Source organism: Ochotona princeps, chromosome 10 (assembly GCF_030435755.1).
Source record: "Ochotona princeps isolate mOchPri1 chromosome 10, mOchPri1.hap1, whole genome shotgun sequence".
Classification (NCBI taxonomy): domain Eukaryota; kingdom Metazoa; phylum Chordata; class Mammalia; order Lagomorpha; family Ochotonidae; genus Ochotona; species Ochotona princeps.
In genome coordinates this window covers 54,612,767-54,635,373 of record NC_080841.1, presented here as the reverse complement: position 1 = coordinate 54,635,373, position 22,607 = coordinate 54,612,767, and the positions used below count along the sequence as shown (strand labels likewise).

At 35.7% G+C, this 22,607-nt stretch overlaps 1 protein-coding gene across 1 annotated transcript; it reads right to left on the bottom strand.

Annotated features, from left to right (window-relative positions):
• Positions 1–338: 338 nt before the first annotated feature.
• LOC131481270 (uncharacterized) lies at positions 339–22,471 on the bottom strand. The gene is made up of 8 exons (XM_058669472.1): positions 22,326–22,471; positions 21,284–21,354; positions 20,901–20,991; positions 18,475–18,627; positions 17,355–17,437; positions 16,949–17,027; positions 12,446–12,581; positions 339–461 (listed from the first exon to the last, which is right to left on the bottom strand). The coding sequence occupies exons 2-8, from the start codon at positions 21,322–21,324 to the stop codon at positions 427–429; spliced, it is 618 nt and encodes a 205-aa protein (XP_058525455.1). The 5' UTR covers positions 21,325–21,354; positions 22,326–22,471; the 3' UTR covers positions 339–426.
• Between the last annotated feature and the right edge of the window lie 136 nt (positions 22,472–22,607).

Genomic DNA, 22,607 nt, shown 5'->3' with positions numbered 1-22,607 from the left:
CTGGACATAATAGTTATTAGGCTACTTGCAACACTAATATATATTGGAGTAGCTAAGATTCAATCCCAGCTGTAATCCTGACTCTAGAGCTTCCTGTAAATGCGTACTGTGGGAGGCAGAAGCTGATCATCATTCAGATTGTTGGATCTCTGTCACTGATGTGAGGAACCTTAACTGAGTTCCCAGCTACTGGCTTTGGCCTGGCTTGACTAAGGCTCAGTGTAGAGTGAAAGAGAGAACCACCTTGCCCCCTTTCCTCTCTTATCCTTTCAAGTAACTTTTTTTTAAAAGCTATGCTTTTATCATACATATATGATGCAAAAGTATTTTTACAAGGATTATCTTTCAGAATATATAATTTTTATTTTAAATATTTAACATTCTTGCAAGGCTTTGAACGCTAGATTATGATTTTGATATTTCTTCTCAATATGTGTAAAAGCATTTCAGTTCATCGGTGCCTGGAAAAAAAAAAGAATTGGTTATGCTGTAGATGTCATAGTTAACTAAGTTCAAATCAGTATAAAGGTGCAGGTTCCCAAGGCTTTGGGCCATCCTCCATTACTTTCCCATGCCACAAGTAGGGACCTGGATGGGAAGCGGAGCAGCTGGGACATGAAAAGGCACTCTTATAGGTTCTCAGTGCTTGTAGCTTGAGCCATTGTGCTGTGCCCAGATCTAAATGTAGTTTTAAACTTATAACAATATACTTAATCTAGTTCTCAAATTTATATCTCCTTAACTATCTGAAGTAAGTCAAATGTTATTTATGTAATGTTATTTATCTAATGTTATTTATCTAATGTTATTTATTTAAATGTTATTTATCTAAGGCAAAAAGGAAACATCATGAGAATCATGCACTGTATGAGATCTTAAAATGTTATAGAATAGATCCAAATTGAAGACACTTAATTAGAATAGTAACATAAACTAAAAGTTCAATTGTTTTAGGTTTATCTAATAGAAAACAGCTGCATGGAACGCTATTTTGATTAATCTGACACTTATTATCACTTAAGTTGAACTTTCCAGTATCCACTTGTAGAAACTTAAAAATTTGGAGTATACTGGGGGCACATTTTGGTGTATTCCAATGCAAGAGTCTGGTTTGGGTACCTGCTACAATTAAGGTCCACTGCTGCATCTCCACCCTCTGGAGAGACAGCAAATAACCCCTCCAGGACTTGGGGCTTGGCCACTTGCACAGCAGATTGAGTTCTTGGTTCAGGCTTCAGCCTTGCTGATGCCCAGCTATTGTGCATCTCTGGGGAGTGAACCAGCAGACACATCTCCGTATCTCACTTTTTACTTTGCAAGTGAACTAAAAATAAAGTTAACAATACACTAAAAAAAACAAAATACATTCTACACTCATTGTTTGCAAAACTGTTAGTACTTAAGTGGAGGAAGTGATACTTTAATGACATTATCTGAAAATTCTGCTGGCAAAATACTAAATATGCCACGCTATTTGTCGTATGTCAACTTTTATTCATATGGACACAAATGTTCAAATTATTTACTTGAAAAAGGCTAAGTATAGGTAAGAGCTAATATTTAAATTAGTTTATGGTTTATGATTGCCTAGGTTAGAAGTAAGCACATAAATACAACTTTAATTACAACTGAGTTTTCTTCAAGCCCAATGTTTCAAACATTTGACTAATTTAGCTTTATTTGCTTCATTTTGAAATGTGAAGAAATATTTTACACTGTATTTTCAAACGTTCCTATCAGGAGTATTTTTTTTTTGCAGGGGTTATTTTGTTTAAATTTTTTTTTAATTTTATGGTACAATTCTGTAGAGTCTGGTAGTCTTATTAAAGCATTTATAATTAAAGGTATCCTGGTATTTGTGTGATGGCAAAGTGGCTTAAGCTACCACTTGAATTGCCCGCTCCCACATTAAAATACCAGTTTGATTCACAGCCACTTCACTTCCAGTCTAGCTTCATGTTAACCCACCTGTTGAGGCAGCAGATGCTGGAAAAGCACTTAGGTCCCAACACCTGGATGCAGCTCCTGGCTCCTAGCTTTGGCCTGGCCCGGCACCAGCTCTTGCAGCCATTTGGATAGTCAACCAGTGAACAAGAACTATTCTTGTCACTTTGCCTCTCAAATATATGTTTTCTCTCATGTAAACACCCCAAACAGGGCCTAAGTAGTAATTGAACACAATACTTTGTGGCGATAGTGATAATATGGTATCTGACGTATTTCAAACTTAAGGTATGAGGACAAATACCTTTAACTGGAAAGCTCTTCAATAGTTAGAGTTTTTCATAGCATTCCTGCAAAAGGAGCACTATAGAAAAGCTTCATAAAAATAAAAAGCACCCAGGAGCAATGCTAGGCAGATCTTGTGAGAAGGGGGACTGAGGATATCATATCATAAGTAATAAACAGTATGTAAAGTGTGAAACACATTTTCTGCTGCAAATTTATTTTCATCTACCCCTAAAAGTTCTTTCCCTAAACGTTTTTCTAGATAAATAGAATATGCTTTTATGCCTCATTCACCTACCTATTTCTCTATGTAAATTTTACATATAGAAAGGGAAAATACACTGCCTAAAAGCTTGCATGCTATGCACTGAAGAAATACTGTCAGGTAGAGAAGACCTTTGGTAAACAAACTGAAGCAGATGTCACTTTTCTCTCTTCTACTAAGAGTACAAACAGGAGTAGTTGCCCCTTGTGCACCCCGGGTTAGACTTCCCCTGCACACATCCTCCTATAGAACTGCCTGAGGTCAACTGCCTCAAGGAAAGGGGGACTTACTCATCTAGTTTATTTGAAAATAAACTCACTTGCATTTCTTCTACATGGCATAGCTGGTGTTTTGTCACTTCTAGGCAGAATTCTGACTGAGTAGTTTTCATTCAATTTTTAAAATATGTGTTCCACCTGACTCCTAAGTGAAAATTTATTAGTCCCTCTTAAATGTTGAGTTTTCTTGTTATGATGCTTTTGCCTAAATCATAGAAAAAATATATTGTTAGACCCAGCATGGCAGCTTAGTGGTTGAAGTCCATGCCTTGCATGCACTGGGTTCCCATAGCAGTGCCAGTTCGTATCCTGGCTATTCCACTTCCCATCCGGCTCCCTGCCTGTGGCTTGGGAGAGCAGTCAAGGATGGCCCAATCACTTGGTGCCCTGCACCTGCATTGGAGACACAGAAGAAGATCCTGACTCCTGACTTCAGATTGGCTCAGCTCCAGCCGTTGTGGCCACCTGGGGAGTGAACCAGTAGATGGAATATCTTTCTCTCTCTCCTTTTCTCTGTAAATCCGACTTTTCAATAAAAAAATCTCTAAAATATATGTATTTTTAAATAACTTTAACCTAGATCACTGTTATAGATTTGTTCCCTTTAGTTTTGAATCAGCGATTCAAAATTCTGAAAACATGAAAAAACAGTGGTTTCATATATCTTCAATATCTCAAACTAAGTTTGAAAACTGAATATTATGTTAATGCTCATGTATGATTACCAAAGAATAGATGAACCAAAAATAACTTAAAATTGAGCAATGTCAACAATGTAAGAAAACAGAATAACTTTTAATTACTTTCTTATTGGAGTAAAAGAGCAACCACCTTTCCCTGGTAGATTAGTGACAGGTGTATTTGCAAAAAAAAAAAATCTCTCATTACTCAAATAAGGTTGATACTATAAAACCTGGCACTGCAAAAAAATTTTTAATATTAATTCTTTCATATATTTCTGTCCAACAAACAGGCAAAGGGACATCTCCTGGCATTCTCATCCACAGAAAACCTGTTTTTTATGTACTGACATGTCACTGGTACAGGACAATTTTATGAAAGGTCTAGAGAAAAACAATCTCTCAATGTTGTCTGAGTTCATGAGAAAGACCAGTTAACCCAAGTGTTCTAGAAGCCCAGTCACATGCATCTGTATAATACAACTGCACTGTAGTCACTGGAAATCAAAGAAACCAATTAGTAGAATCAGCTACCTCATTACTCCACATTACTGTTTGTATTTAGTCTTGTGATACGAGTTCCTATTTAAATAAAATATCAATGATAGAAGAAACCTGTTTCCTGGTAAACAGTTAAATAGCATTCACTATCCATCAATGAATAGGAATCTTGGAGGACACATCCACCCTTTGTGAGATTAAACTAAGTCTTTCTAAAGGCTACTGGGGAAAATGGTTATTTCTGAATCTGCAATGCTCAGAGCACCTTGTTACTCTGGAAAACAATTTCAAAGTATTTTCCACAGCAGTTTTCTCCCTATTTCCTCTTAAACATGCAAAGAATGGTAACATATTTCTTGTGGTGAAAGAACTTTTATCCATCCTGGATAAGGAATACAATTTACATCCTAGAATGTAACTCATTCTCAAAACCCTACTCAGGAGTTTAGATTTTAAAAAATAAGATTCAGAATTCCAGCCCAAATCATAACACAACAGTTGTGTCATTGAAAAAGTAAACAGCAGCTACTATATTTAGCTATATATATATATAGTATATAGTTATACTAAATACAACTATATAGTTATATAACAAGTTGTACTATCACCTTTTATAACCTTTTATAACCTTTATAACTATGAAAACAACATTTTTCATAGTACATCAAAGGTAGAAATCATGAATATGTTCCTCCATTAATGAAAAGTAACAAAAATATACTAAACATATTTTTTAATGTATCAATCTCAAATTTAAATCTTACCGTCCAAATAATTGATTTCATGAATTCATTCAGTTTGTTCTACAGAATTAAGCACATGTGAACTGGCAGTACCAAGCATTTTCTGTGTGAGTACATTAAATACACTTATCAATGAGACTTCTCACATTAGCTAGAATACTGCTAAAAATTGCTGACAGATAAAAACTCATTTTTGAGTTAAGTGTGACAGAATTAAGAGGTTAACTTACTGAACTTGGTTTTATCAGGTTTCTCTGGAGCTTTTCAGTAAGATCAGCATGCAGTTTGATGGTATCTCTCTTTTTTTTTTTTTATTGCAAAGGCAATTATAGAGAGAGGAGGAGACAGAGAAAATCCTCAGTTCGATGATTCACTCCCCAACTGACCACATCAGCCGGAGCTTCACTGTTCCAAAGCCAGGAGCCAGGAACTTCCTCCAGGTCTCCCATGTGGGTGCAGGGTTCCAAGGCTCTGGGCCACCCTTGACTGCCCTCCCAGGCCACAAGTAGGGAGCTGTTTGGGAAGTGGGGCTGCTGGGGCAAGAACTGGCACCTATATGGGATCCCAGCATGTTCAGGGCGAGGACCTTAGCCTCTAGGGCACTGCACTGGGCCCTGATGATATCTCTTCATTCTATCAGACTCAAGTCTAAAAGTTACATTAACATGTTCTCGCACATGCAAAAGACACAATTTCTGTATAATTATCAGAAGGTATACTTAGGTAGATTCTTAAAGTTTTGAAAAGTAAATGATTTGTTGACACATTTGCTTGTGTTTCTTGTGCATAATACAGAATGAATGCTTACGGAATTTGAGAAACAGCTATGCTTTTCACCGGAGCTTAAAGCTGAACAAAAAAATAAAACACTTTGAGTGGTTTTTTTAACTCTAGTGAGAATGGCCTACATACAGAAATACAACAACACTCCTGGTGAAGATGTGGGGTAAAGGTATTGTTGGTGGGAGTGCAGACTAGTGCGGCTACTATGAAGTCAGTATGGAGAGTGCTCACACAACTGAAAATTAATGTACCATATTCCTGGAAATAAATCCACAGGAAATGAAACCTGCATATTAGAAAATGACCTGCACCCATATATTTTTTGGCAGCACAATCCACAACAGCGAAAACCCAGAGCTCCTCAAAAGAGTACTGGATAAAGAAGCTGTGCTACATCTACTACACAGTATTCTAAAAAGAAGGAAATTCTACCTTTTGGAACAAAACGGTCCCAACTGGAAACCATTATGCTCAGTGAAATAAGTCAGTCTCAAAAGGACAAACAGCATATGTTTTCTCTGATGTAAGACAACTTTCATGCAAAATATAAAAAGTATATAGGTAAACAAGTATATACATAGATTCCCATAGATGAACTGTACAATGCAGGCTAGAATACTGGGAAGTGAAAATACATTGCAGTATGCATCTCTACTCCCAAATAAAAGCAGGTTTCCCAATGAAATTATTTAAGTAGATCTTAAAATTTGATGCTAGATTATCTATCACTGCTTATACTTACAATGCCATAATACACTTAAAGAGCAGAATGTCAAACTTGTAACTACTACTAAAGGACTATACTAAAGTAATAACAATCATAATACCATTTTTACCACTTCTAGGTATAGAGCTTCTGTCTCTGGGAACTAAATATAATAATAATAATAATAATAGTAAATTAAAATATAAAAATTTGATAGCAAAATTATAAATCTGTTCATTAACTTTTAGGTTATTTCCTTTGTTTTTGTTTTCTTTTGAAAATTTTATTTCTTTGAAAGTCAGAGTTATAAAAAAAGAGAGAGAGAAGGACACAGCAAGGTGTTGCCTTTGCTGATTCACTCCTCAAATAGTTGCAATGAGTATAACTGGGCCAGTCTGAAGTCTGGAGTTTCATCTGGGTCTCCCACACGCATGGCAGGAGCTCAAGCACTAAGCCATCTACTCTTGCCTTCAAGGTGCACTAGCAGAGAACAGGATTCGAAGTGGACACAATCTGATGCCACTACAGGATGAGAGCTTACAGGATGAGAGCTTGCAGGCTGTGCCTTAACATGCTATGCCACAAGACAACCAATTACCTGGTTCCCTAACAAACATTTTTCAGTATTTTACCATATTTACACAAAGTGAGCAGATTTCACATGTTTCACAATACAATTTAGTAGCGTGGTGATACTTCTCACCCTCCCTCTCTCCTATTTGCATTTCCTGCCACCATTAGAACACAGCAATGCCTGGTCATTTGCTCATTACCCTCAGCTACATACATGCTATAACTGTAGAGTTTACTTGTTGCACTATATATCACCTTGCATGGTTTCTACAATAATACTATTATCAAGAATAATCAATATTGATTTCATGCTTAAGTTCTGAAATATTTACGTAAGTGCTATGAAAAGGAAAGCAGTCTCTTATATAAGTTGCACTCAATCCTTGCTCACACAATTAAAAAGAGGCATCCAGTGGGGAAGCTAAACACCACCATATACTCCAAGCTTGCATAAAGCCGTCATTAATTCCACTAGTCACTAGACAATAGTATCATTCTTTCTGTTCAATTAAATGGATAATGATCATAAAATACAATGCAACCAGGATTCCAGATTGAGTAGCACATGCTTTATAAGACCATTGGGAACAAGCTAAAACCACAGACCTGGATATACTAGACTCAGTGGCTAAACAAAATTTCCCAATTCATCCCTACATTTCATTACAGACATTCGGATGGTAGCATGCACTTGTATGTTTTGTGTATCAGAAAAGCTGTAACCAGTGCACAAAGAGGGATAAAACAAAGTCCTGTTTCTGGCTACCTCATGGGAGAGAATAAATCTACCTTTTTTTCTACTGTGTATTTCATAGCCATTTTCTTCTATACTGCAAACAAGCACATTAGTTTTATAATTTGTTGCATAAACTGAATTTAGAATAAAAGATTAATCATACAAATGTAGGCATAATACTATATCATTTCAAAGGAGAAATTTCTGCTAAGGTATAAGGTATTTAATTTTATCTAAAAAATTGATGAGCTAAAATATTTTTCATCTCCACAAGGACAGGTGGCATGTATGTCACATTATGTACTCTGAAGCAAATTTATGTGAGATTGTCTTCCATGAATAGAAGTAAAATCAATGTGAAATTGAAGTCTAGAATGTTCTACACAAATTGAATGATAGGCACTAAATAAAGTGTAAGGGTTGTAGCAGTAAAATTGTCAAAGGGAAAGCTTACTGACAGAAGGAAACTCAGGATTAGGTGTGAATAAGTGAGGTTTTCAGTAGATCTAAAAGACCAAGAAAGGAACAGCATGAAGAAAGGAGGAGATAAGCAGAAATAGGCCCAAATGGGATGTGAGACAGACTTGACTAGTCTGCTGTACATACTGGCAAACCAGAGTAGGAGGTGGGCCTGGTGGGGGTTATTGTGGGTCACTCTGACTAGGCTGCAGCTCCCACAGGTTTATGTGAGGGCCGAGTATGTGCTGGGCAGAACCAGGCTGGACTGCAATACCCACTGGTTTCAGTGGAAGTCGGGACTGAAAACAGAACCAACCCAGCAATTGCAACCACCAGCTGATCAGAGTGATGGACTGTGCGGGCCCTGTGCTTGCTAGAACATACACGAATCGGGTCTGGGAATACCTCAGACAAAGTTTGTTTGGAGATCTCCCCAATCAAACTGCCGGGCTCAGAACCCTAACCATGCAAAGACAGAAGACAGAACAAGTCAATCAACCACCTCAGCTATATGTTGGCAGCGAAATACTGGGCAAATGGAGACTCTATGATGGAATATGTCAATCACTGGATTCTTCAACGACCTCATCATGCTTGAAGTGGAGAGATTGGCAGTGATTCATAACTGGTGAACTACCGGAACCACTTGAGCAAGGATCTCAGAGCATGCTCCACATCCGGGACCTGGGGTGGTTGGGAAACTGGGTGGGGCTTCTTCCTCAATATCCCCCTTTACCTCAGATACATGAAGGAAACAATATGGAAATAATAGTCTTACCCACTTTCCTACAGTCCTTGAACCTTTTTATTGTAATTAACTATGTAAAGATTGTCAAAAATATAATAAAAATAAAAAAAAGGAGAAACAGGCCCAGTTAATTCAGAATTTGATTAAATCCAATGACAAGAAAAACTTTGTGACACAATAATGTGTGAATCAATGGTCATGACAGCATTAAATGAAAACAAGCTAAATGTTCATCAATGAAGAGTGGATAATTGATACAACAGAATTGTATTCTAATATATGACGGAACATTATTTCACAACAAAAGAAACGTTGACAGATGTTATATCCTCAAAGTATTATGGAAAATTAAGGAAGCCAGCCATAAGATTTCCATACTGTGCTTCTCTATATACACGCAATGTCCCAAACAAGTGATTGTTGAAGACACAACACAGACTGGTCTTTTTGTTCTTGTTTGGGGGGGGAGGGTTTGTTGGTGGTGGTGGTGGTTTTTTGTGTTTTGTTTTGTTTTGTTTGGAGGAATAAGGAAGAAATGGAGAATGAAGAGGTCATGGATAAGTGATACAAGTTTCTGTTCATGGCAATACAAATATTCCAAAAGTAATAGAACTATGGAAACACAATTTGAAACAATAAATTTTGTTCTACTAAATGAGTAATTCTATGTACAGAAATGTGTGCAGGTTCTTTTAAAAATTGTCCCAATTAAACTGTTAAATACATCTTGACAAAATGATGCTAGATTTTCTACCACTGTCAGTATCTGCAATGCCATGATCCACTTAAATAGCAGAATGTTGGATTTGTGACTGTTGCTGAAGGATTATATTACTGAAATAATATGGTGGAAAATGGTGGTGTCGTGCAGTGTAGGGAGAGATAAAGAGAGGTGGAGAGAAAATACCTATACCTACAGAACTGTATCATGGACAATAATAAGGAAAAAACATACCCAAAAAAAAAACCCAAAAAGCTGTCTCAGCTCACACATAAGTCAGTTTTGGTGCAAACATTTTGATATCAAAGCACATGTTTTCACACAGAACATTTCACTTGAACTTAGTGAATCTTCCTTGCATCTCAATTAAGAATTTTCAAAAATCCTGTGACAAGATGTGCACATTTTTTTCTTTGTATGTACTAAGACTTTCTTTTTTATTAAAAAAAAAAATTCTTATCATTTCCCCTTTAGCTGTAAAAAGAAAAATACTGAGAGATTTCCCATTTACCCAGTTTCCCCAAACAGTAACAGCATCTGGCAAAACCATAACAGCTCAGCCAGAACACTGGCACTGATGTATGTAACTTTTAAAATTTTCTATATTGGATTTATAGAGTATACATGATTTGAACATTTCCAGGCATGTATATATACACATGTGTGTGCATATACAATATACATCACATATACACACATTCATTATATATATATGTATATAAAATGAAAAAGAAGGAAATGACTAATCCTTCAAACAGACTGTATGTATTGTCTAAGATATCTGCATTTTGTAGAATGGCATAATGGAATTTCTGTACAAGTTACCTTGAAATATGTTAAATTAATATATCTAAGTTCTATGTATTATCACATAAACAAAAATAAGAGAATTCTATAGAACTCTAATAAAATTTATCTTCTGATTTAATCTGCATTTTCCACTATGGCAATGATATACCACTAAATATATTGCCAAATGAGAAAAATATTCTCAACTTCTATGTAGAATGATAGATAATTATGATATTTTAAGGGTAATTAATATTCTAATAAAGAATTTAGCTATAAGAAAAATTGCATTATAATGATAAAGCCATGCAAATATTAAAATTAAAATTAACAAGAAAGTTGTGTTCACTGACATTTACTAAAATACTTATATTATTAAACCAGCCTTAGAATTTCTATCCATGTTAAATATTACATGTACTTTTATGTTGGTTTTATCTGATTTGATCTTTAAGTCCTTTGTCTCATCATCTAACATAAAAGAAATAATGTGTCATAATTTCCAATGATGCTTGTGGTATAGTCATTTGGGTAACAATCACTTTAAATTGTTTCACATTTACCTGATAAAGTATATTTGCTACTATTTAACCCTAATCATCTTATTGTTAAATAATGCTTATTATAACTGATTTGATATTACATGCAACTGGTTCCACATTTGTGACTGACTTATGGGTTTCTATCTTTATGATGGAGTGTAAGTGGTACACAACCCACTTTGAATTCTAAGTTTTTCCCAAGTTAGTAATGGACTCATGCTATCTACCCTCCTTTAGGATCCTGGGTGGCCTAAGTGAACAACAGCTGCTTGTCAACCAAACCATCACAAGATAAAACAACCGACAGTCCATCAAATACTGTGTTGATGAGCCATGCTGAGATGGGTATGTGTAGTAAGTGCATTTTTGACTTACACTCTTCCTTTAACAATGGTTTTCATGATGTGAACCTATTAAAAGCCAAAATGTATCTCGCAGGTCCAATGTATTTCCTAGAGACAAGGTGTATTTCTAGGCAGATAAGCGAACACATTGTGGTCTGTATAATTTTACATTCACCTCAACTAAATGTTTAGCCAAAATTAATTATGCCTAAGTTTTTTTTCAGGGAATTTAAAACAATTTCATTTTCCCGCTACATTGATTTTTGCTCCACACTCTTCACTTTACCTTTAAATGCAACTACCTGTAAATTTTAGTCTCCCCCTTTTTTATCTCTACACATTTTTTTCAGTTTCTTAACTCCCTAATCCTCTGGTTGTCTATTTATAATTTGGGCCCTGCACCTTACTGAGTGCTTTTTAATTTTATCTCCTTTTTTTTTTACTTTATTTCAGGTAGATTACATCCTTACACACATTTATGTGATATGGATTACCTATTCTAATAGGTATATTTTTCATTTATTGGGGTTTTTGAGATTTTACTTATTTACTTCAAAGTCAGAGATAAAGACAGAGACAGTTTACTGGTTCACTCCCCAGATGACTCCCCAGTGTTGGACCAGGCTGAGGCTTCTTCCAGGCCTCCCAAATGGATGACATAAGCCCAGAAACTTTGGCCATCTCCTACTGCATTCCCCAGGTACATTAACAGAGAGTGTATCAGAAGTGGGGCAGCCAAGGCAGGAGCCAGTGCCTATTTGTGATGACACTGTCACAGGTAGCAGTTATACCACTATGTCATGATGCCAGCCCATTTTGTTGTTGTATGATCTTGTGGGGCATCCTCACAATTAAAAGTTGGCCAGCATAAATCATCTTGATTTTTTTTTACCTACTAAAAAATGTAATGCTTTTCTTTGGCTTTCATTGGAATACTTCTGTCTTACATAAGATACGATCCTAGAGAAGGCTTCTCTAAGTCCTTTCAAGTGTTCACTCAGCTACACATAATTAGAATCAGCTACAGCTACATATACTCACAAATTCAAACTTTTTACTATGATTGTGTTTCCATGAAACAAGATCCTGACTCTCTGACACAGAATTCATGAAATTAAAAAATTTCCCAAAATGTTGGAGTTAATGATGGACTGGTAAAGAAACAGATTATTTTTAAAATTTGATTCTTAGAGTAAGCACCAATGTGCTTAACAATTCTGTACACAGTGAAAACTAGAACAAAGGTTGTTTACTAAAATTTTGTATCCTAAAACACTATTTTATTAAACTAGCTCTAGAATTCCCACTGACACGTTAAATAGCATACATACTTCTCTGTTGATTTTACCTAATTTCTCCATGATTTCCCTGGTCTTCTGTTTCAATCTGTGGTAAAATCCTTCCACATCTTCCGGGGATGCCTCTGATCCAGACTGTCTTTGCTTAAGGTTATCATATTGCTCCTGCAGGTACTTTACATCTGCCTGATAATAATAAATTCCAGTTAACATTTTACAAACCATCTTACTGATAAATGATTATATTTAATTCAAGGATATTTACAACTATTTCAATGTTTGCAGAGTGTGGGTAAAATGTTATGGTTGGGCAGTGTAAGATTCCTTTGTACTGAAAAACTACTACTTTGCTAGGCCAGGAGGAGCCTGGACTTTGGGAGGATTCCACTTTAGTGATAGATCTATTCTTTGCTGCCTTGCAACTTTGTGAACCCAGGTGCAGGAGGGCAAGGACACAATTCTTCTCTGGTTCCAGGAACAGGAGGAAGATAAGGGTGTGAGAATGGGATGAGCCATAAAGATAGTGTATGGGAACAGAACAGGCTACCTGTGCCTTAAGGTCATATGTCTAAGGTTGCTACTTTTGATGTATTTCCCAGCCCAAAAGGGCCTATATAAGCTTCTGTCTTGGGCTTGTTCGGGGTCCAACCGCCCGGCTTGGCTGGCCTGCATGCCCCAAGTGCGATCTGGCCCCAGCATGCTGGCACAATAAACTGTTTGCTGTTTGCATTACCAGCAAGACTCTTTGTTGTTCTCTGGGGGTTGACTAGCTCGCACCCTGACGTCCGGGGCCTTTAGCCTGGACTCTAACAGTTTGTGATCATTTGAGGTACAATTTGCCATCTTTATGATGGAGTGTGATGAATATTCCACGGGAAACATACTTTGAATTTTGATCTTTTCCTAGGCTAGCAACATGCCATGCTATGTCTCCTTTCTTAAGACATGGACAGCAGCAATGAATGCTAGTTTCTGGCTAACCATAAAAGCAAATGATCAACACTCCATGGTGTACTGTGTTTGTACACTAGGTTGACAAGGAGATGCATTTTAAAAACAATTATTATTTATATGAAAAGCATTTTAAAAACAATTATTATTTATATGAAAAGCACAATTATAGAGAGGAACAGAGGGAGAGAAAGAAATATTTGACCTGCTGGTTTACTCCCAAAATGCACACAATCACAGCCAGGGCTGTATCAGGCTGTAACCAGGAGCCTGAAAATCTGTTCAGGACTCTCTCCTGAGTTGCAGGCATCAGCTACTTGAACCATCTTGTGTTTTCCCAAGCACATTAGCAGGAATTTGGATTTGAAGCAGACCAGACAGTACTTAAACCAGTACACAGACAGTGGCTTTACCCACTATGCCACAATGTTAGTCCATAATGCACTTTTCACTCATGATATTTTCTATTTCACATCGAGGTTATTAGTGTGTAGCCCTATAAAGTTCCAAGAAGTTTCTGAATTTTGAATACTATCACTACACACATCAATTCATTTACTTTCCCTTACGTATACACATTTCTTATTAGTGAGTTCAGGTAAAACAGAGGCATTATCTTCCTGCAATATGATTACATCATTTAGCCAACATTTAACCAATGATAGCATCACAAAGCAATAAATATGTGGCTGAACTAGGGCTGTCAAAATTCCACAGTGTTGAACAATTTTCCTCTGGTTAGTAATTTCAGAATTCCTCATTCTTCAATTCTCTGCTCAAATATTCCCAATAGAGTCCTATTTTAGAATAAAAGTGAAATTGCAGTGCCCTAGGCAAACTTATCCTCCACTTTCCTTCGTGAACTTAGCTTCTAACAATTCTCTCCCTAACTCACCACCTGAGATTCAGGAATCCTGCATACTCTTCTGACTCTCAGAACTGGGACCCAATGCAAAATCAAGAAACCAGAGACAGCAAATTATACCCACATCATAATACTCAAGCATATCTTTGAGGAATTTAAATAATGTTAAGATCCCCCCAAGTTTTTACAATCATAACTTTATAAAAAAGGAAGAGTTATTGAGAGGTAATAAGAATTCACTGAGATACCTTCAGGTAGAAGACAAATTGGCATGAGTAACAAATTATACAAATGAAAGACAAAAGGGTACAAAGGAATTGTATTATGAGATACAACATTTATGCTCTAGTTTATTTGGAAACCTCACATAACTGTCAAGGCAACCCACTTAATTGAAAGTTGATTTCAAAATGTGCCTTTCAGGTGTGAGCATTTGAATTCCACACGGTCTTCAGTGTGGCAATATAAAAGCACACTGGCAATTATTTCTAGGACTATGTAACATATTACTAATATTGGTTTTTATGTATGAGTAATACTAATTTTAAAGTCAGTTTGAAAATATCACAGTATCTCTCATGTCCAATTTATTTCTAGAAACAAGGTAGATTTTTAACCAGTTAAGCAAATACAATTTTATATTCATCTGGATTCAACATTAAGCTATAACTGAGTAAGACTACATTTTTTCTCAGGGGGGTTAAATTATTTTATTTTCCCTGATACCTATTTTCTTTTGGGTTCCATAGTTTTAATATTCACTTCACTTTTAAGTGCAGCTATCTATGAATTTTATCTCTGCCTCCTCTTTTTCTTAGAAAATTTCCCCAGTTTCCCAAGTCTTCAGGTCAAATTGCCTACCTATATTTTGAACCCTGTCCTGTTCACAGACTTCATTTTAATCTTTTTTCTGCCTTATTTTTTATAGAGACCATATCGTTATGCACATGTTTGTACACTTCTTTCATGTGGATTATTCTGCAGATAATTTATGATGATTCTTATGAGTGCATTTTTTAGTTTTCTAATCTTGGGGACACCATCATTGTTACGAAGCTGACCAGCATAAGTCAATCTTACTTTTTAAAATTTTCTTTGCTTCTGCAAAACATTTACAAAATCAGATTATGTATTCCTCTGCTTTGGTTGAAATACTTCTCTCCCCTCATAGAGGTATGATCCTAGAAAAGTCTTTGGAAGTCCTTTCAGACGTACTCAATTACATCAATGTAGTCAGGCAGAACAATGTATACTCCAAAATTCAGTCCTCTAACTATGATTTTGTATACATGAAATAAGATCCTAACTCTCTGGAACAGAGTTTATGAAATAAGAACATTCTAGAAATCATGAGTGATTATTGATAGAGTGGGTATGAATAAGGCTCTTACTAAATATTTGGTTCCTAGAGTAGAATTCAAAGTTACTAACAATTTTATGGCAAATTACCAGCTGGTTTCTCTATTGAACTACAGGAAATCTTTCACTATTTTAACAAACTCAGTAACTACTAGATACCACTACTAAGTTTTGAATGTTGACCTCCTTAACACATTTTGTTATGATGGGTTAAAGGATATCTCCTGGCAGTATCATTCACTAAAGACTCATCATCAATACACTGTCATGTTATATATATGGAATTATTTATTACATGTCTAGAAAAGTATATTCTTTCAATTCATGAAAATCACAGGTGAACATAAACATTTTCCCTAGATATGAATATCTATAATGTAACAGCACTCCACCTACTTACTGTCACTTAAAAACTGGTAAAATCAATAGTTTTATTCTTTCATATTACTGTTTACATGCAATCTTATAATCATGTTTATGAAGGAAGGACATGAATGATAGAATAATCCTATTTGTTCACTATCCATAAATAAATTAGAATCTGGGATCACACATCAATCTTTTGTGAAAATGAACTGTGTGCTTATGAAGGGTGATGAACCCAGACTAATGAAGATGAGTTTGTTTCTGAAACTACAGTGCTTGAAGCACTGTGTAACTCATTTCCAGATTCTGACGCTGATTTCCTTTAAAACTCTGAAGAGGTAACATATTCTTTTGAGGTAAAAGCATGAAGAATGAACCAGTATTCATTCTGTATATGGAATACAATTTACACCTTAGAAAGTAAACCATTCAAAAATCTTACTCAAGAGTTTACAGTTTACTTCCACCACCGTGATACACTTAAACAGTAGAAAGTTGGATTTGTAACTTTGCTGAAACAGTAATAATACAGTGGAAAACCATCGGGGGCAGTGTAGGGAGTATCCCTGTGCCTATGGAACTGTATCATGAAAAACAATAATAATAAAAAGAAAAAAGTTTACAGTTTGACAAAAAAGATCCAGAATTCTGGACTGCATCATTTTCCAACTTTCTTCACTATTCAAAAGGTATTGTAAACATCCGCAAGGACTTCAAGTGGCAGCTGTACGTCCATGACAACATATTCATGGTAGATGAAAGGTAGGAATAATGCAAGGGCACATCAATGGATGAAAGCAGAGAAAAGATACATTAAAAATATGTATGACAATTTTAAATTGAAATTTTGCTACTAAAACAAGAATTCAGCCCATTCCAACTACAAAGCAGTAGATCTGCACTGGTAGTAGCAAGCAGCATTTGTAGGAATAGAGAAGAGGGACTATTTTTACAGTTTACTATTACAAAAACAGAAACTCCTTTTCAGTATGACTTACAGAAGTGCTCTTACCAGGATTCTCTGCAGCTCTTCAATACTGTCAGCACAAAGTCTGAGGTTAGACTGTAATTTCAAGCTTTCACACCGAAGCCTAAAATGTATATTGAAAATGCTGTCACATGTCATTCTAATCATGGACACAAAGATTTCTGAATAAACACCAGAAGGTATAGTTATGTAAATTCTTAAAATTTGAAAAGCAATTGATTTGGCAACTATCCTGTCTCCTTGTGCACTTGTGTAGATAACATGTAATGAACGTTTAGGGAGTGTGTGCAAAAAGGATGCACTAAAAGGAACTTAAGGCTAACATTTCTCTTGGCTTCATACAGATGTATATTATGATAAACACATAGTCTATTTCTTACTCTCTATGGCTACTGCACTTTATAAGGAATGGAGTTAATTTGCATGGTACCTTGAGGCACAGTGTTCCAGGTCATCTAGCGACTTCTCCGCATATTGTAGCTTTTCTAGGTGGACAGTTTCTGATTCTTGCAACTGAAATGAACAATTAAAAAGAGATACAAACCTTAGCAATGCCCAACATGAGCCCACATCTGCTCATTAGCTTCTTCTGCGATTATAATTTAACTAGAACACCTCTTCATTTGCATACTGTTCTGGAAAACCTTTGGGCTGTAACTGCAGAGTTGACTTACTACAATAGACATCACCTGGTCCAACACATAAAACAACAGGACCTAGTCAAGGATTATTATTGACTTCATGTTTTTAAGTTTTGAGACTTCAGACAGGCAGCATGCAAATGAAACTGGTTTTTACGCAAATTGTACTTATTCCTCAACTTTTAAGTGAAAATGGCATCTGGCCAGCATGATGGCTTAAATGGCTGATCATCTGCCTGCAAGCTCCAGCATACCATATGGGTACTAGTTCTTGCCCTTGGTGCTCCAGTTCCCATCCAGCTTCCTGCTTACGGCCTGAGAAGGCAGAGAAGGATGACCCAAAGCCTTGGGAACTTGTACCCACATGGGAAACCCAGAGGAAGCTCTAGACTTTTGACTGGCTCAGTTCTAGCCATTGTGGTCATTTAAGGAGTGAATCAGTGGGTGAAAGATCTTCCCCTTTGCCTCTCCTTCTCTTTGTAAATCTGCCTTTCCAATAAAAATAAATAAATTGTAAAAAAAAAAAAAAAAAAAAAGAGGCTTCTGATGGGGGATAATAATTTTTGGGAATCCTACTAATCTTTAATCCTCTAATTTAAACAAACTTGTTTTACTATGACGATTGAAATATCACTATAACAAATATTGTTTAAAGGAAAAATTATCCTCATTTTCTGCAACAAAATGATATATTTTTCAATTTTTAACAGTGAATATTATTTTAACAAAGAACGTGTAACAACACATACCAGATGGATACCAGGGCTTAAGAACTAAGTGAATTATAAATGTGTACTAAAATTTTAGAAAATGTTCAAAAAAAGTATTTTTGGGATTTGCATACTAAAACTAACATTATTATTTAATCAGCTCTCGAATTTCTACAGACAAGTTAAATAGCATACATACTTTCCTGTGGAATTCATCTAAACTGTTCCTTGCATCCTGGGACTCATTTCTGAACTGAAGATAAAACTGGCCCACATCTCTCAGCAATGCCTCGATTTCTGATTGCTTCTTCTCCAGGCCATCGTGTTGCTGGTGAACGTGTGTCAAATTTGCCTGGTAAAATAGGTCTCTTACTATTTTTTCAATAATGTTGAAATTTAAGTCAAATTTATATAAAATGTGCTCCAAAGTTGTAAAGTCTTAATAACTTTTCATCTTTATAATGGCATGTAAGTGATAAATCTTCCAAGGACACATACTTTGAATTTTAATCCTTTCCTGAGCTAGAAATATGCCATATATTTTCTGAGGGTGTCAGCCAAACACACATTCCTAAGAGCAAATGACCAGCACTCTACTGTGTAACATGTTGCTAAGCTAGGATATTGAGGAAGCGAGGTGTATTGCATGCATTTTTGACATTTTCAGTTGAACAATGAGATTATCAGGAGGCTATCAAACACCCGAGGGCATCTGTATTTTGAATGTCTCCATAGAGATCTCTTCACCTTCATTATGCACAGAGGTTCCTGCTAATTACTGAACTTAGGGATCATAAAGCATTATCTTCCTGCCCAATTAGTTTATATTATTTAGCCAACAGACTCAGTTCTCTATTTCTCTCATGATGAATTTTATACTGACTTAGTGAAAGCCCAAGGGTGTGACTCTGAGCCGAACATTGCTTTCTAGTATTCAAGGCATCCATATCTTTAGGATGGTGACAAATGTACTGCCTTATACGTTTCCTGTTTAAAAAAAAAAAAAAAAAAAAAAAAAAAAACTAAACCAGTATAAAAATATTGGGCCGGCGGCGTGGCCTAGCGGCTGGGGTCCTCGTCTTGAATGCCCCGGGATCCCATATGGGCGCCGGTTCTGATCCCAGCAGCTCCACTTCCCATCCAGCTCCCTACTTGTGGCCTGGGAAAGCAGTTGAGGATGGCCCAGAGCCTTGGGACCCTGCACCCACGTGGGAGACCTGGAAGAGGTTCCTGGGTCCCAGCTTCGGATCGGCGCAGCACTGGCCTGTTGCGGCTCACTTGGGGAGTGAATCATCGGACGGAAGATCTTCCTCTCTGTCTCTCCTCCTCTCTGTATATCTGACTTTGTAATAAACTGAATAAATCTTTAAAAAAAAAATTAACTATTTGGCAATGATTTAAAACAAAGTTAGGGGCCTGGCGGCATGGCCTAGCAGCTAAAGTCCTCGCCTTGAACGCCCCAGGATCCCATATGACTGCCGGTTCTGATCCCGGCAGCTCTGCTTCCCATCCAGCTCCCTGCTTGTGGCCTGGGAAAGCAGTCGAGGATGGCCCAAAGCTTTGGGACCCTGCACCCGCGTGGGAGACCTGGAAGAGGTTCCTGGTTCCCGGCTTCGGATCGGCACAGAATCGGCCGCTGCGGCTCACTTGGGGAGTGAAACATCGGACGGAAGATCTTCCTCTCTGTCTCTCCTCCTCTCTGTATGTCTGACTTTGTAATAAAAATAAATAAATGAACCTTTAAAAAAAAATAAAAATAGAAAAAAACAGTTAGATAAATAAAACACTGTATCTGTAGCAAAACTGGCATACAGAGTTATTACTTTTTGTACTTGTTAGAATTTTCAAAAACACTGGCTTAAACATACAAAAAAAAAAAAAAAAAACCAAACAGGGTATTTAAACTTTCACTCAACATGATGTCCACTGGTTGCAACCATTTTTGATGCAAATGACAGATTTCACTATTTTTTTGTAGCTGCATTACATGCATGTGTGTATCACCCATATTTTCTATATCAATTAATCTTATGAGGAAAATCTGAGCTGATCCCATATTTTGATATGGTGACAGGGTTGCTGTAAACACTGAGTTGCAGGTATCTTTGACAAAATGTATTCATATTATATGAGTATAATTTAGAACACCAAAATAAGGTAGTCTATAAATTCTACTCAAGAGTTTCCATTAAAAAAGAAATTCAGAATTTCAGATCATTTCACTACTCTTCCCTTGTTGGTATTTTAAAATATATTACCCAGAAGTAGGGACTCCAACAGGTGTTGATACACCAGTTTCCACAGCAGCATCACATATATATGCCTAAATATGAACATAATCCCAAGTAAATCAATGGATATAAAGACAAACACAACCTGGTATACTTGTTACTTTTTTTGTTTAATATAATCTAAGTTAAAATCCTATTCCCAAAATCATTAATGCAATGTACTTAGTCAATCTCTAATATAAAACTAATAGAATATAAACTATTTACAGCAAGTACTACCAATGTGTATTCAGTAAATATATTAATTTCATGTTATATGAAACATTTTTATAATCTCCCGTTAGTGACATAGACAGTCCTTCTCAGTATGATAGTAATTGAATGACTGACTTACTGAAATCCGTTTTAGCAAGATTTCCTGTTTTTTCGTTAGTCTTGCTTGATGTAGCACTACATTTTTAAACTTACTGTACTTCTGATTGAACCTAAAATGGATATTTCATATTAATTATTCCCACAGAACAATTTAAGAAAACACATTTCTGAATACATATCTGAGGGTGTTGTTCTATATATTAGAAATTTGAAACAAGAATTTGGCAAATACTTCATCACTGGTGTTATGTCAATAATGTATAACATTAGGGATTCTAGGTAGTGACTATGCATTTCAGAATAGTTTAAAGATGAAGGTTCTTCTAGCTTCACAGAGATGTATTTACATGACATATATGCTTTAGAAAGAGAAGTTATTTTGCAGAGAGGTTTGAATTGTACATTTTCAGGTGATCTTGAATTTTCTCTATACTTGGTACCATCTCATTTTGTTGATGTTGTGATTCTTGGTACTAAAACAAAGAAAAAAAAAACCACAAAATTTACCAGTACCTAGTAATATCTGCTCATTACTTAGATTGTGATTAAAATTTTAGTGGAATATAGCAACAACTCTTACATATAGTTCATGGTTACTTTCATGTTGGAAATTAAAAATTTTGATTTGTGGCAACAGGCATTTTATGGCCTCAAATCTAAAACAAAACTGATCTATTACACAAAGTTTACAAATAGCTGCTCTGGAAAAATGATGACAGTAGACTTGCTTCTCATAATATCGTCTCAGAAAAATACTCAAATCTACAAAATGGTAAATTATCCATGGCTACCAGTTACAATGGAATCTTCTAGAGGCAGTATCAACAGTGAAGCCAGAATGCCTGGATTCTGACTCCAGGATCTATGTGACCTTGAGCATAGTGACATAGATCACTTGCTATATGTTGATTTCTTCCCTGTGAAATGGAAATAATAAATATACCTCACTTGAAATTAGGAAGTATAAAATCAGGGGAAAAAAATATATATATATATTTATATAGAGAAAGAACTCAAGTTGTTAAAAAATCATAGCTAAATATTTTATTAGCATTATCACTGATTTAATGTTTGAAAAAATTTGTCTCCCAGCTAGTAATAGGAACAATACATAATTCTCAACATTCTCAAAACTAAACACTATTGGGGGATTCCCAGAGCCTATGAAACTGTCACATAATGCAAAATAATTAATAAAAAAAAAGCTAAATACTATTTTTTAGGAAGAATGTATATGTAACAAAAAGTTGCAGAAAAGGAGACAGTTTAATAAATTTATTGTAAAAATTGTCTCAAAATGAATTAAAATTAAAATGTAAAAGAGTTATGTTTATTGAAATTTATATTCTTGAACACTTATATTATTCAGCTTAAAATAAACTTAGATTTAATTAATTCTATTATTTAATAGAATTGTTATTATCATGTTAAATTTCATACATACTTGTCTTTGGAATTCCACTATTATCTTCTTTATAATATTTATTTCATCTTCTAAGTAATAATAGTAATTTCTTACAGCATTCAGAGAATGTTCTGATACAGGATGTGTTTCTTTGCTATCACCCAGTTGATGAAGGTGGCTCTCCAATTCCTAAGAAGACATTTCTGTTACAATTTTATACATCACTTTATTATTAAAAGGTACTAATAATATTTACTTCTAAGCTATATACAAATAAATGGCCACAGACTTGAGATGGTTTGCATTTGATTTTTTAAACTT